We start from the raw sequence: 14082 nt of genomic DNA on the forward strand, positions 1-14082 counted from the left end.
CTTTAGCTGAAGCTATTGTGTCCATTAAACTGTGCATGCCTCATCGGGTCATCGTGCCTGGCTTCTCAGTGCTAACAGCTGGCATGACAGGCCTAGTGTGGGGTGCACATTTTATCATTAGATGGGTGCTGCTTCTATTGTGACAGGCCTAGTGTGGGGTGCACATTTCGTCGTTAGATGGGTGCTGCTTCTGTTGGTGACAGGCCTAGTGTGGGGTGCACATTTCATCGTTAGATGGGTGTGGGGTGCACATTTCATCATTAGATGGGTGTTGCTTCTATTGGTGACACCTCACTCTGCTTTAGTAAACTCAGGGATTGTTTTATTACTTTGTTTGATTTTTATTGTTCATATAGTCAGAAATCACATGAAATGAAAACACTATATAGGTTTGAAATTTTTTGAAAGTTGCACTCAAGAGATGGAATTGTTGCTAAGGTTAATAGAGCCATATTTCTCATTAGCATAGAAGTATCTTTTTAAATCTATTGAGTATTCAGTCGGCTGTAATTCTGCCATTCCCTAAAAGGTTAGGGATTATGTAAACTTTAAGGTTGATTTTAAAATGCAGCATGCAACAGCGGAAAGATGGTTTTTCTTCTTATTAAGAAATATCTTTCTTAATTGTAGGATATATTTTCTAGTTTAGGTATTTCTGAGTTACTAAATTTCAAAAAGTACATATTTTAATATTTAAGATTACTAACATAATTTTAGTTTTAGCCTGTTAATCTTTTATACAAATTAATTATTAGTAGCTATAACCTCTACTAGGAAGTCTGTAATGTCTGCAACTTGAACATGTGATGAATTTTCTGTGGGAAAAACTGCATTTCTTAGGACTTTTATTTTATTTCTTAGCACCTCTGGTGCCTCTACCTCCAAAATTTTGTTACAAGACACAACCAGTGTCACAAGAGGATTCTCTTGTTGCTCTAAACTGTGAGATTAACTTTTCATGCCTGCTAAATTGTGATCAAGTGTTTTGGGATGGTGATTCTCAAATAGACATGAGTGAAACTTTAATATATGTCCTAAGGCCTGGGCACAGTGGCTCACACCTATAATCTTAGCACTTTGGGAGGCCCAGGTGGGCAGGTCTTTTTGAGCCCAGGAGTTTGAGACCAGCCTTGGCAACATGGCGAGACCCCATCTCTACAAAAAGTACAAAAATTAGTACAAAAGTACAAAAACAAAACAAAAAACTATTAAAAAATATATATGGCCTAAGATAGTTGAGAAATATATGACAGGATTTCAAGAATATGTTAGGAAATAATATAAAGTGGCTAAAGTGGGAATATGGTGCTTGGGAAAAAATCAGATTATTAGAAAAACATAAAATTAATTCAATGAACAAAATTTATTGAATATTGAAGGTGTTAGGTTCTATGCTAGTCACTGCTGATTTCTAAGGCAAGTGAAATATGTTTCCTCGTCCCCCAAAAGTTTGTAATCCAGTAGGGGAGGCAGACCCATAAATACAGGGTTATAATAAAATGTGATCAGCACTGCACTGGAGGAATGCACAAGGGCCCCATGGAAGAGGCACTTTCCCACCTTAGTGGAGAAAAGGAGGGTAGTCAAGGAGGGGCTCACATCTGCTTTCTAGAGCAGATGGAATGTAAGTTGAACTTTGAAAAACAGGTAAGATTTGGCCGGGCGCGGTGGCTCACGCCTGTAATCCCAGCACTTTGGAAGGCCGAGGCGGGCGGATCACGAGGTCAGGAGATCGAGACCATCCTGGCTAACACAGTGAAACCCTGTCTCTACTAAAAATACAAAAAAATTATCTGGGCGCGGTGGCGGGCGCCTGTAGTCCCAGCTATTCGGGAGGCTGAGGCAGGAGAATGGCGTGAACCCGGGAGGCGGAGCTTGCAGTGAGCAGACATCGAGCCACTGCACTCCAGCCTGGGCGACAGAGCCAGACTCCATCTCCAAAAAAAAAAGAAGAAAGAAAAACAGGTAAGATTTGTCAGGTTTAGAGGTAGGACAAGGCTGGGCATGGGCATGGTGGCTCACACCTGTAATCCCAGCACTTTGGGAGGCCGAGGTGGGTGGACCACCTGAGTTCAGGAGTTCGAGACCAGCCTGGCCAACATGGTGAAACCCTGTCTCTGCTAAAAATACAAAAAGTTAGCCTGGTGTGGTTGTGGGTGCCTGTAATCTCAGCTACTCAGGAGGCTGAAGCAGGAGAATCGCTTGACCCCGGGAGGTGGAGGTTGCAGTGAGCCAAGATGGGGCCATTGAACTCCAGCTAGGGCAACAAGAGCGAAACTCCATCTCAAAAAAAAACTAAGGAGGACAAAAGTATTTGGTTAAAGGAAACAGAATGTGAGAATAAGAGCATAGAGTTTTGGGGAGCTGCCAGTTGATTATTATAGGTGCAATGGAGGGTGCTTGTGTGGTGGGGACAGGGTAAATGAGAGAGAAACTCTGTCCTCAGAGCTATAGAAAGCTACTTACCAGATTTGCATTTTTCAGAGATCCTCTGATCGGGGTGTGGAGAACAGATTTGAGACAAGAAGTCATGTTAGAAGTCTATTATAGTAATCCAAGTTAAAAATGTTGGGATGCAGATGAATTAGGAAGGAGGGGAACTAACAGGGCCATGAGGAAGTAACGGCGTAGTGATTCTGTGATGCGTGAATGAAGGTTGGTGAGAGGCAGGGTCAAGGATGACTTGATTTTTGGTTGGCTTGGATACCTATGTGGATGATAGTGCCATTTTCTAAGTTGTTAATACATGGGAAGATTGGGTTGGGTCACACTGGGGAGATCAGGTAGTCAGTTTTGTATATACTGAGTTTAAAGGGCATATAACCAAAAGTGTCCATTTGACAGTTGGATTTACAGCCGTGAGCTGGGAGATCTGGGAGAGGGTGACCTAGCAAGAACTTACAGAGTAGAAGAAAGGCAGGCTGGAGCTTATAGAAAGTAGTTGGTGCTTAGATGGGAGATGGCAGCTAGGAGAGGTAGGAAGAAAACTAGGAGAGTATTACCATACATAAGTCCTTGGAAGAGGGAGTTCAAAGGAAGAAGACATTGATTGTATAGTGAAAAAAAAAAAAAGATAAGAAAACTGTACATCATCTTAGCAAAAAGAGGTCCTTTGTGAATCAAGAATTTCTTGCACTATAAGTAATCTCCTCCCTCTAAGAAAGTTTTAATGACCCCTAAACTCTGCATATTATATAGGTAGTAAAAGGAAAGTAAAATTTTAACTTCATTTGAGAAAGCATGAAATAAGTAAGGGTTCTTGTTTTTTTTTTTTTTTTTTTTTGAGATGGAGTCTCACTCTGTCACTAAGGCTGGAGTGCGGTGGTGCTGTCTCAGGTCACTGCAGCCTCCACCTCCTGGGTTCAAGTGATTATCCTTCCTCAGCCTCCCGAGTAGCTACGGACTACAGGCTGGGCTACCACGCCCAGGTAATTTTTGTGTTTTTAGTAGAGACAGGGTTTCACCATGTTGGCTAGGCTGGTCTTGAACTCCTGACCTCAAGTGATCTTCCCACCTCGGCCTCCCAAAGTGCTGGGATTACAGGTATGAGCCCCCATGCCTGGCCTCCTGTTCTATTTATTTATTTATTTATTTATTTATTTATTTATTTATTTTTGAGACAGAATCTTGCTCTGTTGCCCAGGCTGGAGTGCAGTGGCACGATCTCAGCTCACTGCAATCTCTGACTCCCGGATTCAAGCAATTCTTTTGCCTCAGCCTCCCAAGTAGCCGGGACTACAGGTGCCCGCCACCATGCCCAGCTGATTTTTGTATTTATAGTAGAGACGGGGTTTCACCAGATTGGCCAGAATGGTCACTCCACATAGACTTCAAAGGATGTATTGGACAGCCTGAGGGCCCAGGCAGAGACTTGTTGCAGAGGCAGAGCCACTGTGCAGAGCCCCCACTAGGACAGTGCTTAATGGAGCCCTGGGAGTGGGCTAGATCCTGAGACCCTAGAACTGAAGGGTCAGCATTATGCAGCTCTCGTCTGGGAAAGCTATATAAGACTTTCAATCTGTGAGAGCTTTTTGGGGGACTGAGCCCAGCAAAGCCAAAGAAGCAGGGCTGCCTGAGGCCTTGGGTGCCCAACTGCTGTTCCAGTGTGTCAGGATGCGGGATGTGGAAGCAAAGGAGATTATTCTTCAGCTTTAAGACTTAATGTTGTTTTCCCTTTTGGATTTTGGACTTACTTGGAACCACTTATTGCTTTCTTCTTGCCTAGTTTTCCCTTTGGGAATGGGAATGTTTATCCTGTGCTCGTCCCACCATTGTATTTTGGAAGCATGTAACTCGTTAATTTCACAGGCACAACTGGAGAGGAATCTGAATCAGGATGAATTGTGCCTTGAGTCTTATCCATATCTGATTTAGTTGACACTCTGGACTTGGACTTTTGAGTTGATCCTGGAAAGAGTTAAAACTTTTAGGAGCTGTTGGGATGGAATGAATGTATTTTGTATGTGAGAAGAACATGCATTTGGAGGCTATGGGCAGAATGCTGTAGTTTGAATGTCCCCTCCAAAACTAATGTTGAAATGTAATTGCCATTGGGACAGTATTAAGAGGTGGGACTCTTAAAAGGTGATTAGGCCATGAGGATTCCACCCTCATGAGTGGATAATGTGATTATACAGGAATGGGCTCCTTTTCATGAGAGTGGGATGTTAGAAGAGTGAATTCAGTCCTCTCTTGCCATTGCTTTTGCTCACACTTTCATGCCCTTCTGCCATGGGATGATGCAGCCTGAAGACCATCACCATATGCCAGCCCCTTGATCTTAGACTTTCTAGTCTCCAGAACTGTAAGAAATAAATCTCTGTTCTTTATAAATTACCCAGTCTCAGGTATTCTGTTACAGCAACACAAAACAGACTAAGACAAACCTAAGAAAAAGGAGAAAATGTTGCCACCATTTCTTACCATGTTGTCTTACCTCTTACAGCACCATTTCAGAACAGCAAAGAACTGTTAATTAGTTTACATCTTTCTTTCACTTTGTATTTCTCTTTTTTTTTTTAATTTGGGGACAGAGTCTCACTCTGTTGCCCAGGCTGGAGTGCAGTGGTGTGATAATTGGCTCACTGCAACCTCCACCTCCTGGGTTCAAGTGATTTTCTTGCCTCAGCCTCCTGAGTAGCTGGGATTACAGGTGCCTGCCACCACACCTGGCTAATTTTTGTATTTTTAGTAGATGCAGGGTTTCACCATGTTGGCCAGGCTGGTCTTGAACTCCCAACCTCAGGTGATCTGCCCGCCTTAGCCTCCCATAGTGCTAGGATTACAGGCATGAGCCACCATGTCCGGCTCCATATTTCTTGACTGTGTAAATTAATCTTGATTCTCTGTACTGCCTTTACACATACTGTCTCATACTCATGTGCACACATGGAAGTGTGAGGGAGTATACCAACCATTGTCTGATAAGATAGGCCTTAACTTCTCTTTCTGTAATTCCTGCATGAGACCTGCCTCCATGTAGCCATGAATGAAAATTTATTTTAAATGTTGTTCGTTAACATTATTGAAAGAGACATTTTATGGCTAGAATCTGCTGGTAAGATCTACTTGGAAAGCAGTTGGCTTAAAGTGCAGTGTAATTTTCAATGCAATATGTTTCCTTCTGGTTCCAGGTGATTTTAAAGTCTTTATTGTCCCAGTGGTGTGTTCAAACAGACTTTTATATTAATTAGTATATAATATTTCATGTTACTTAAAAAACAACATTTAGTTTCATTTTAAATACTCAGGTGTTTTTTGAATGTGCATATTCTTCAACACAACTTAATATGTATCTTTATGTAACTTACATGGGAGTTTATTCACTTAAAAAAAAGTTTTGTTGACCAGGCACGGTGGCTCACATCTGTAATCCCAGCACTTTGGGAGGCAGAGGTGGGTGGATCACCTGAGATCAAGAGCTTGAGACCAGCCTGGCCAACATGTCAAAACCCTGTCTCTACTAAAAATACAAAAATTAGCTGGGTGTGGTGGGCACCTGTAATCCCAGCTACTCGGGAGGCTGAGGCAGGAGAATTCTTGAACCCGGGAGGCAAAAGTTGCAGTGAGCCAAGATCGTGCCACTGTACTCCGATACAGCGAGACTCCGTCTCAAAAAAAAAAAAAATTTTTTTTTGTTGTTGTTTCCAGCTTGTATTAAAGGCAGAAAAATACAGTTTTTAGCTCAATGAAGTGGAATTGATATAATGGTTTAATTTTTGGTATGTTTATATTTGATTTACTTTGTTTCACTCTTCTAGTTTTTATATATTTTTGATGTAAAATATTCAAACTAGTTTTCTACTTCTGATTTAGGTTCAACCTTAAAGTGCAATTGCAGATTCTGGCAAGCTTCATGCTCACTGGTGTTTCTGGAGGTGCAAAGTATGCTCAGAATGGACAACTTTTTGGTCGCTTTAAGCTTACTGAAACACTTTCTGAAGATACTTTGGCAGGACGACTGGTGATGACCAAAGTCAATGCTGTTTATTTATTACCAGTCCCTAAACAGAAGTTAGTACAGACCCAGGGAACCAAAGAGAAGGTTTATGAAGCTACTATTGAAGAAAAAACAAAGGAATATATATTTTTAAGGCTATCTAGGGAATGCTGTGAAGAACTTAATCTTCGGCCTGACTGTGACACACAGGTATGTTTGAAGGTTGCAGTTTAACCATAGTGGTCTGTAGCCTCATTATCAGCTCATAGTCTTCCTCTGGTTTAGTTTTTCTTTTGCCATAAACAAAAGCAAAGCTGACTTTGAAGTTGACAGTGGTGGGTTGAAAATTGCACCTGTAGTAACTCCCAGAGAAAAGTGATTCTTTTAAATTTAAGTAACATTTAGAATGTTCCAAAATTTAAGTAACATTTAGAATGTTCCAGTGTTATACAAGGTTGAGCTTTCTGATTAGGGTTTTAAATCAGCAATGGAAGAAAAGATGAAAAGAAACTATGTAAGGTACCTCCTGGGACATCTCTTATCTGCAGTTGTATCTGTTCCTGTTCTATCTTTATGGGTTTTTAGGTGAATTATGTCTTCAGTCTGCCATATTTAACTGGAAGACTAATCTTTTCTCTTTTTAAACATAAAACTTGGTGAACATTATTTATTAATTGTAAATTGATAGAGTATCAGGGCTAATCATCTCACGACTGGATACTTCACACGTTCTGATTTTTTGCGTAAGTATTTTCATGGGAATGGTAGAGTCAGGTAGCCTTAACTAGAGATTAGGTAACTTATAAATATGTCAATTTCTTAATATGAAAAATGATGTTAATAATAGTATATATCATTGGCACTATTAAATGAGATAATCCATAGTAAAGTACTTGTTACAATGCCTGGTTATAAATGAACAAAGCAAATATTATTCATTTATTGTCCCAAACAGATTCCTCCCAAAGTATTCTAGTGAGCTGCCAGCATTGATGTTTGCTTTCATGCAGTTTTTAAAACATTCATTTTGTCTTTCAGGTTGAACTTCAGTTTCAATTAAATCGATTACCCCTCTGTGAAATGCACTATGCACTAGACAGGATCAAGGACAATGGGGTTTTGTTTCCAGACATCAGTATGACTCCCACCATACCATGGAGTCCTAACAGGTACAAAAAGGCGATATCTTATTAAAGGAAGTTAGGTTAATATTAAATTGAATATCTGTATCAAATAACTCAAGCATACTTTTATAAGAAAGTTTGCCTTTGCTTTTTAGGAGACATTGGTTTAGAAAGGAGAGTAAAAGAACACTTAAAATGAAACATTTGAAGTTCATCATCTATTTACTTTTTCTCAGAGTCTAAATGAATTCTACTGCTTTTCTCAACAGCCTTAATTTGATAGGATGCCGAGCAATTTAGGAATATTTCCAAGTAGAAGTTGAATGGGGAAATTAGGGCCTTTCTAAAGTGGTTCCAGTAGTTAATTTAAAATAATTTTTATTTATTTATTTAGAGTTGGGGTCTTGCTCTGTCACGCAGGCTGAAGTGTAGTGGCATGATCATTGCTCATTACAGCCTTGAACTTGTGGGCTCAAGCAACTCTCCTGTCTCAGCCTCTGAGTAGCTAGGATTATAGACACACGCCGCTGTGTCTGGCTGATTAAAAAAAATTTTTTTTTGTAGACAAGGTTCTTGCTATCTTTTCCATGCTGGTCTCGAAATCCTGGCCTCAAGTGACCTTCCTGCCTTATCTTGCCAGAGTTCTGGGATGTGAGCTATTACTGCACGTGTCGTAATGTAAAATAATTTTTAAAGATAGGAGAGATTTTTAGAAATTATCAAAATGGATGAGGTACGATAGAAGAAACTTCTTCAGAAACTGCTCTCCAGTTAATGGTCGTATAAATATTGTTCTGCTTAAAATTTTTTGGGATGTCTTTACATGTAATGAAGAAGGTACTTCCATTTTGTTATAAGCATGGATGACAGTGAGAGCTGTATGCCTGCATCTGTCTTTTCATCTCTTCACTGGGTTTTATGCCCTTAGCTCCTGCCCATGCTCAACTCACAACACCTTTGTTTCTTTTTTTAATCTCAGTGGCTCTACAAAATAGAAGTTTATTTATCACTGTGTCAATTCAATCATGGTAGGGTGGCCCTTTCCATGACTGATGGAGCCTCTGGGATCTTCAGTAAGTGGTTTCCAGGGTCACCCTGGGTGTTGATGTTCAGCTGGCCTACAGGGGAAGAGTGAGCACAGAGGGTCACGTGGGAAGCTTTTATGGGCCAGGCCTAGGAGTGGTATATATCGCTTCACCTCACATTCCATTTCTTCTGGTCCTAAAAACAGAACAACACGAAATATGCCTTACAACACAAAACCTCAGTTATTTCTCCCTTGTTTTGCTTAATCTTACTGCGCAGTCCCCTCTGTTCTTTTTAGTGCCAAAACTCTTGAGAGGGAATAGTCTGCGTGTTTCCAATATTCTTTCTTATTCACTCTGTAACTTCTTTTTTCCTGTTGTGTACTATCCTGAAAGTGATTGGTGATCTACTAATTGTAAAAATCCAGTGACATCTCCCAGTTCTCTTTGGATTCAGCTCCTCTTCATGCTTGCTTTTCTTTTCATTCTCAGAGCCAGTGCTGCTTTTAGACCTGGACTATTTCAGTAGCTTTCTAGTTGGCCTTTTGTCCTGTCGTCTGTGGCCCTGTTTTCCGGCTCATCACAAATATTTCTCCCAGAGTTAGTTTTCTAAAATAATCATGTCATTTCACTGCTCACAAATCTGATGGCTTCTCCTTGATATGTAGATAAAGGGTGAGCAGTCTAAGCCAAAGCGCCCGTGTATGGCCTCGTTGACTGTGCTTTCCAGCAGTATCCTTTCAGATTTCTTCTACTTTTTTCTACTTGACACTCCTTTTCTCCCTCTAAATTCCCATGTTTTAGCAATGTTGAATTACCTCGAAGTTTGTTTAATTTGCCCTGTACTTATTTGCCTTCTTATCTTTATGTTATTCTTTTTAAAAAGTTTTTAATTGTGGTAAAATCCACATAACATAAATGTACCCTCTTTACCATTTTAAGTGTACAATTCCATAGTGTTAAATATAGTCACACTGTTGTGCAATCTCCAGAACTTTTTCGTCTTGCAAAACTGATACTATACACCCATCAGACAACTCATTTCCCCCTTCCTGCAGCCTTGCTTCCTCTTTAAGTGATTTTGTCTCTCATATAATCTTTGCCCAATGTTAATTCACTGAAGATCTCTCTATCCTTTAAGATTTAATCCAGCTCATATGCTCTCTTCCTCAAGCAGATGAACCTGACCCTTCCATGTCAGTATTTTAACAACTATTTATTGAGTGCCTGACATGTGCTAGGCTCAGTTTTGTGTTTTCAAGCATAATTTCTCTCAGTTTATTAATTCGTGAACATTTCTAGACTGTTTTTCTTGGTAAACTCTGAGCTTTTGTACAGGAAGAGACTGCGTCTTATTTTTCTTTGAATACCAACTGGGTTTTCCACATTATTCATATTCGGCACATTTAAGTTCATAAGAATTTCGAGTTTAAAGAAGAAAAGTTTCAATTGTAAGGCCATACCAGTAAGCTTTTAGGCATTTTTCTTGATATGCTCACTTCTGAAAATTATATTGTATATAATGTAGTATATTTAACTACTACTGACTATAAGTTTTAACTGCAAAAGTAAGCAAACTTTCAAGCAGGAAAAGATTTTTATACCACTGTAATTTAAATAGCAATTAAAAGGTATCTGGGTCTAGGAACATACTGAAAAACTATTAGTTGTAATGGTAATGGGCTCACACCTGTAATCCTAGCAGTTTGGGAGGCCGAGGTGGGAGGATTGCTTAAGCTCAGGAGTTAGAGTCCAGCCTTAGCAACATAGTGAGACCCCATCTCTATACATAAAGAAATAAATAGGCCAGGTGCGGTGGCTCACACCTGTAATTCCAGCACTTTGGGAGGCCGAGGCAGGTGGATCACGAGGTCAGGAGATTGAGACCATCCTGGCTAACATGGTGAAACCCCATCTCTACTAAAGATACAAAAAAAAAGAATTAGCGGGTGTGGTGGCGGGCACCTGTAGTCCCAGCTACTCGGGAGGCTGAGGCAGGAGAATGGCGTGAACCCGGGAGGCAGAGCTTGCAGTGAACTGAGATTGCGCCACTGCACTCCAGCTTGGGCGACAGAGCGAGACTCCGTCTCAAAAAAGAAAAAAAAAGATACTAAGTTGGGTCTCTAAGGATTTGATAAATAAATACAAGTTGTTCCATTCATTGGCTTTCTATAAATGTTCATCATGATATCTGTCTCATTCTTAAGTTCATTAAAGTCCTCAGATTTGAAAGATGAGAGGGTGTTTTAAGAACCTTTTGGCTTTGAAAGCGTGTACTAGTCAAGTAATACCTCATTTTTCTGTAATCTCTAGAAAATATTGTAGTAATAGAAGCTAAACTTAATTGAGCTTTTGTTGCTCAATTATTTTTCTAAACAGCTTTACATGTATTATCTCACTTGATCTTTAAAATAACCATCTGATGGAAATGTCATGATCTTCATGCACAGATAAAGGAACCATTGGGGGCAGGTATCATAGAATCATAGTGGTCAGGTATAGATTCAAGTAGCAGTTTACTGAACTGATTGTGGCTTTAAAAGGTGGAGTTACCAGCCTAGAGATACGTGGTCCAGGGCTGTGCAGGAGCTCTGCAGGGCCATCAAGGACAGACACCTCCCCCTCCTCTCTAGTATGTAGGGCATGTTCATTTTCTTCCTGATGTGTTTTGCCTCATGCAAAATATAAGATGGCTGCTGTAGTTTATTTACCATAAGCTTTTCCTGGTCAGCTGAGGAAGGACGTGAAGAGCAAGAAGGGCTTTCTTTAGTTAAAAAAAAAAATTGTAATAAGTGAGGCTTTGCTTTTATTTTATTGGGTATAGAAGTCCTTCTCAGGACTTCTTCCTGCATCTAATTGATCAGAATTGGGTCTGTAGCAAAGGAGGCTGGGAGATGGAGCATTAGAGCTGGCTAGGCTCAACAGTAGAGGAAGGCAGGGGAGAAGGCTCCTCGGATGGTTTTAGGGTAACCATTCCATCTAATGCTACATACATTAGATCTGGACTTGGCCATCACCTGAAGCAGTTTTTTCATTTATAGAAGATGGAAAATTGCTGGATCCTGGCAGAATTATGAATAAATAAGCCGGTTAATGCTGAGGGACTCTGAAATAAAATGTTTGAGATTTAGCAAATGGCAAATTTCAGAAAAAATATTGGCATGATTACATGGTCAAAGTTTGTTTTCTAACGTTTTACATTTTTTAAGGAGAATTTTGTTGGTTTGAGATTATATGTCATAATATAACAGTTATTTTATATATATATTGTAGAGATGGGGTCTTGCTATGTTGCTCAGGGTGGTCTTGAACTGCTGGTCTCAGACGATGCTCCTACCTTGGCCTCCCAAAATGCTGGGATTATAGGCATGAGCCACCACGCCTGGCCAGGTTATAATTTCTTGAAAACTGAAAGCGTTAAGATTTTTCAAAAATAACCAACTTCTGATTTAAGTACAATATAGCCTCACAGAGAGAATTTTCCTGTCTAAACTCTGTCCTCTATTTCAGGGTTATTTTGTAGGCACTTTTATTTTAAATTTTCTAAGAGTTTCTTTACACACCCTTACTATTTTGATTCACATTCCTCTCATTTTTACCATAGTTGTTGTGATGTATAGTATTTTAACTGTAGTTGTGAGAAAGAATGCTGTTGGTTCTCCACTCAGTTTGATGTGTTTCAGCATCTGCTGTCCATTTAAATCTTCAAAACTTAGCCAAGTCATAGAAGGGACACTAGTAAGATAGATCTCATTACAGTAGCCATCTGTGCAACTGTGACAGGTGTTCTCTACTTTGACCAATATAATATGTGTATTATTTGTGTGTGTGCAAAAATATTAAAAAACATTTCGCTTGGCTTTTTATGCCTTGTTAAAAAACCTAATATTTTCTTTTTTTTATGGATCAATGATAATAACTCAATCCTCTATTTGACAAAGAAGAAGGAGAAGGAAGAGGAAGAAAAAGAAAGTGGGATAAAGGATCAGAAAGGGAGGAAAATAGAAAAAATTAGAGTATGACTCCAGGGTAGACCTGTTTTGTTGTCACTTCATTGGTTGGTTGGTTTGTCAGTTGTGTTTTTCATATGTTTCGCCATGTTGGCCAGGCTGGTCTCGAACTCCTAGCCTCAAGTGATCAACCCGCCTCGGCCTCCCAGAGTACTGGGACTACAGGCGGGAGCCACCACGTCCAGCCCCCACATTGCTTCTGGCCTCTGTGGTAGACCTCCCAGATGAGGCGGCCGGGCAGAGGCGCTCCCCACATCCCAGACGGGGCGGCCGGGCAGAGGCGCTCCTCACATCCCAGAAGGGGCGGCCGGGCAGAGGCGCTCCTCACTTCCCAGACGGGGCGGCCGCGCAGAGGCCCTCCTCACTTCCCAGAAGGCGCGGCCGGGCAGAGGCGCTCCTCACTTCCCAGAAGGGGCGGCCGCGCAGAGGCGCTCCTCACTTCCCAGACGGGGCGGCCGGGCAGAGGCGCTCCTCACTTCCCAGACAGGGCGGCCGGGCAGAGGCGCTCCTCACTTCCCAGAAGGGGCGGCCGGGCAGAGACGCTCCTCACTTCCCAGACGGGGCGGCCGGGCAGAGGCGCTCCTCACTTCCCAGACGGGGCGGCCGGGCAGAGGCGCTCCTCTCATCCCAGAAGGGGCAGCCGGGCAGAGACGCTCCTCACTTGCCAGACGGGGCGGCCGGGCAGAGGCGCTCCTCACATCCCAGAAAGGGCGGCCGGGCAGAGGCGCTCCTCACATCCCAGAAGGGGCGGCCGGGCAGAGGGGCTCCTCACTTCCCGGACGGGGCGGCCGGGCAGAGGCGCTCCTCACTTCCCAGACGGGGCGGCCGGGCAGAGGCGCTCCTCACTTCTTCCCAGACTGGGAGGCCGGGCAGAGACGCTCCTCACTTCCTAGATGGGGTGGTGGCCGGGCAGAGGCGCTCCTCACTTCCTGGACGGGGTGGCCGGGCAGAGGCGCTCCTCACATCCTAGACGATGGGTGGCCGGGCAGAGGCGCTCCTCACTTCCCAGAAGGGGTGGCCGAAAACCTAATATTTTCTACATTAAGATCTTTGTAAAAATTAGTATCTCTTAACCAGGGACATACAGATTTGTTCTTTTCCTCTTGTTTTAAACCTTACCAACAGATCTTTTAAATAGTTAGAATTTGAAATTCAGATAGTTTCCCTGTTGCATTTCATTTGTTTTGCAAAAAAACCTACTACTTCATTAATATCAGTAAAAAGTTTTCTGATGCTTTTTTGTAACAGAGGGAAATTACATTTTTGAAACATTGCCATTTCTACTTAAAGACCTGGCAGCAGCTAGATTCGAAGTATGTGAATTTCCTTAGATAAGTTACCAAAATCTTTTTGTACGTAGATACAAGACTACGTACAAGATAGGACGAGATAAAATTAATTTTTATTTACATGTTAAAACACTCTATACTGACTCTGTTGGGTAACTTTATAAAAAGTAGCTTTAGAATAAGCGTTTGTTTTTA

The 14082-nt window shown here is 41.5% G+C and overlaps 1 protein-coding gene across 8 annotated transcripts in view; it reads left to right on the forward strand.

The window, feature by feature from the left end:
* Positions 1–14082, forward strand: part of HELZ (helicase with zinc finger) — a 177959-nt gene that overhangs the window by 72610 nt on the left and 91267 nt on the right. For all 8 annotated transcript variants that reach the window (XM_055243309.1, XM_063617485.1, XM_055243311.2 and 5 more), the window contains 2 exons: positions 6316–6649; positions 7478–7608. In XM_055243309.1, coding sequence (XP_055099284.1) covers positions 6316–6649; positions 7478–7608 — 465 coding nt within the window. The remainder of the gene's footprint in view (positions 1–6315; positions 6650–7477; positions 7609–14082) is intronic.

This window comes from Symphalangus syndactylus, chromosome 14 (genome assembly GCF_028878055.3).
Source record: "Symphalangus syndactylus isolate Jambi chromosome 14, NHGRI_mSymSyn1-v2.1_pri, whole genome shotgun sequence".
Classification (NCBI taxonomy): Eukaryota; Metazoa; Chordata; class Mammalia; order Primates; family Hylobatidae; genus Symphalangus; species Symphalangus syndactylus.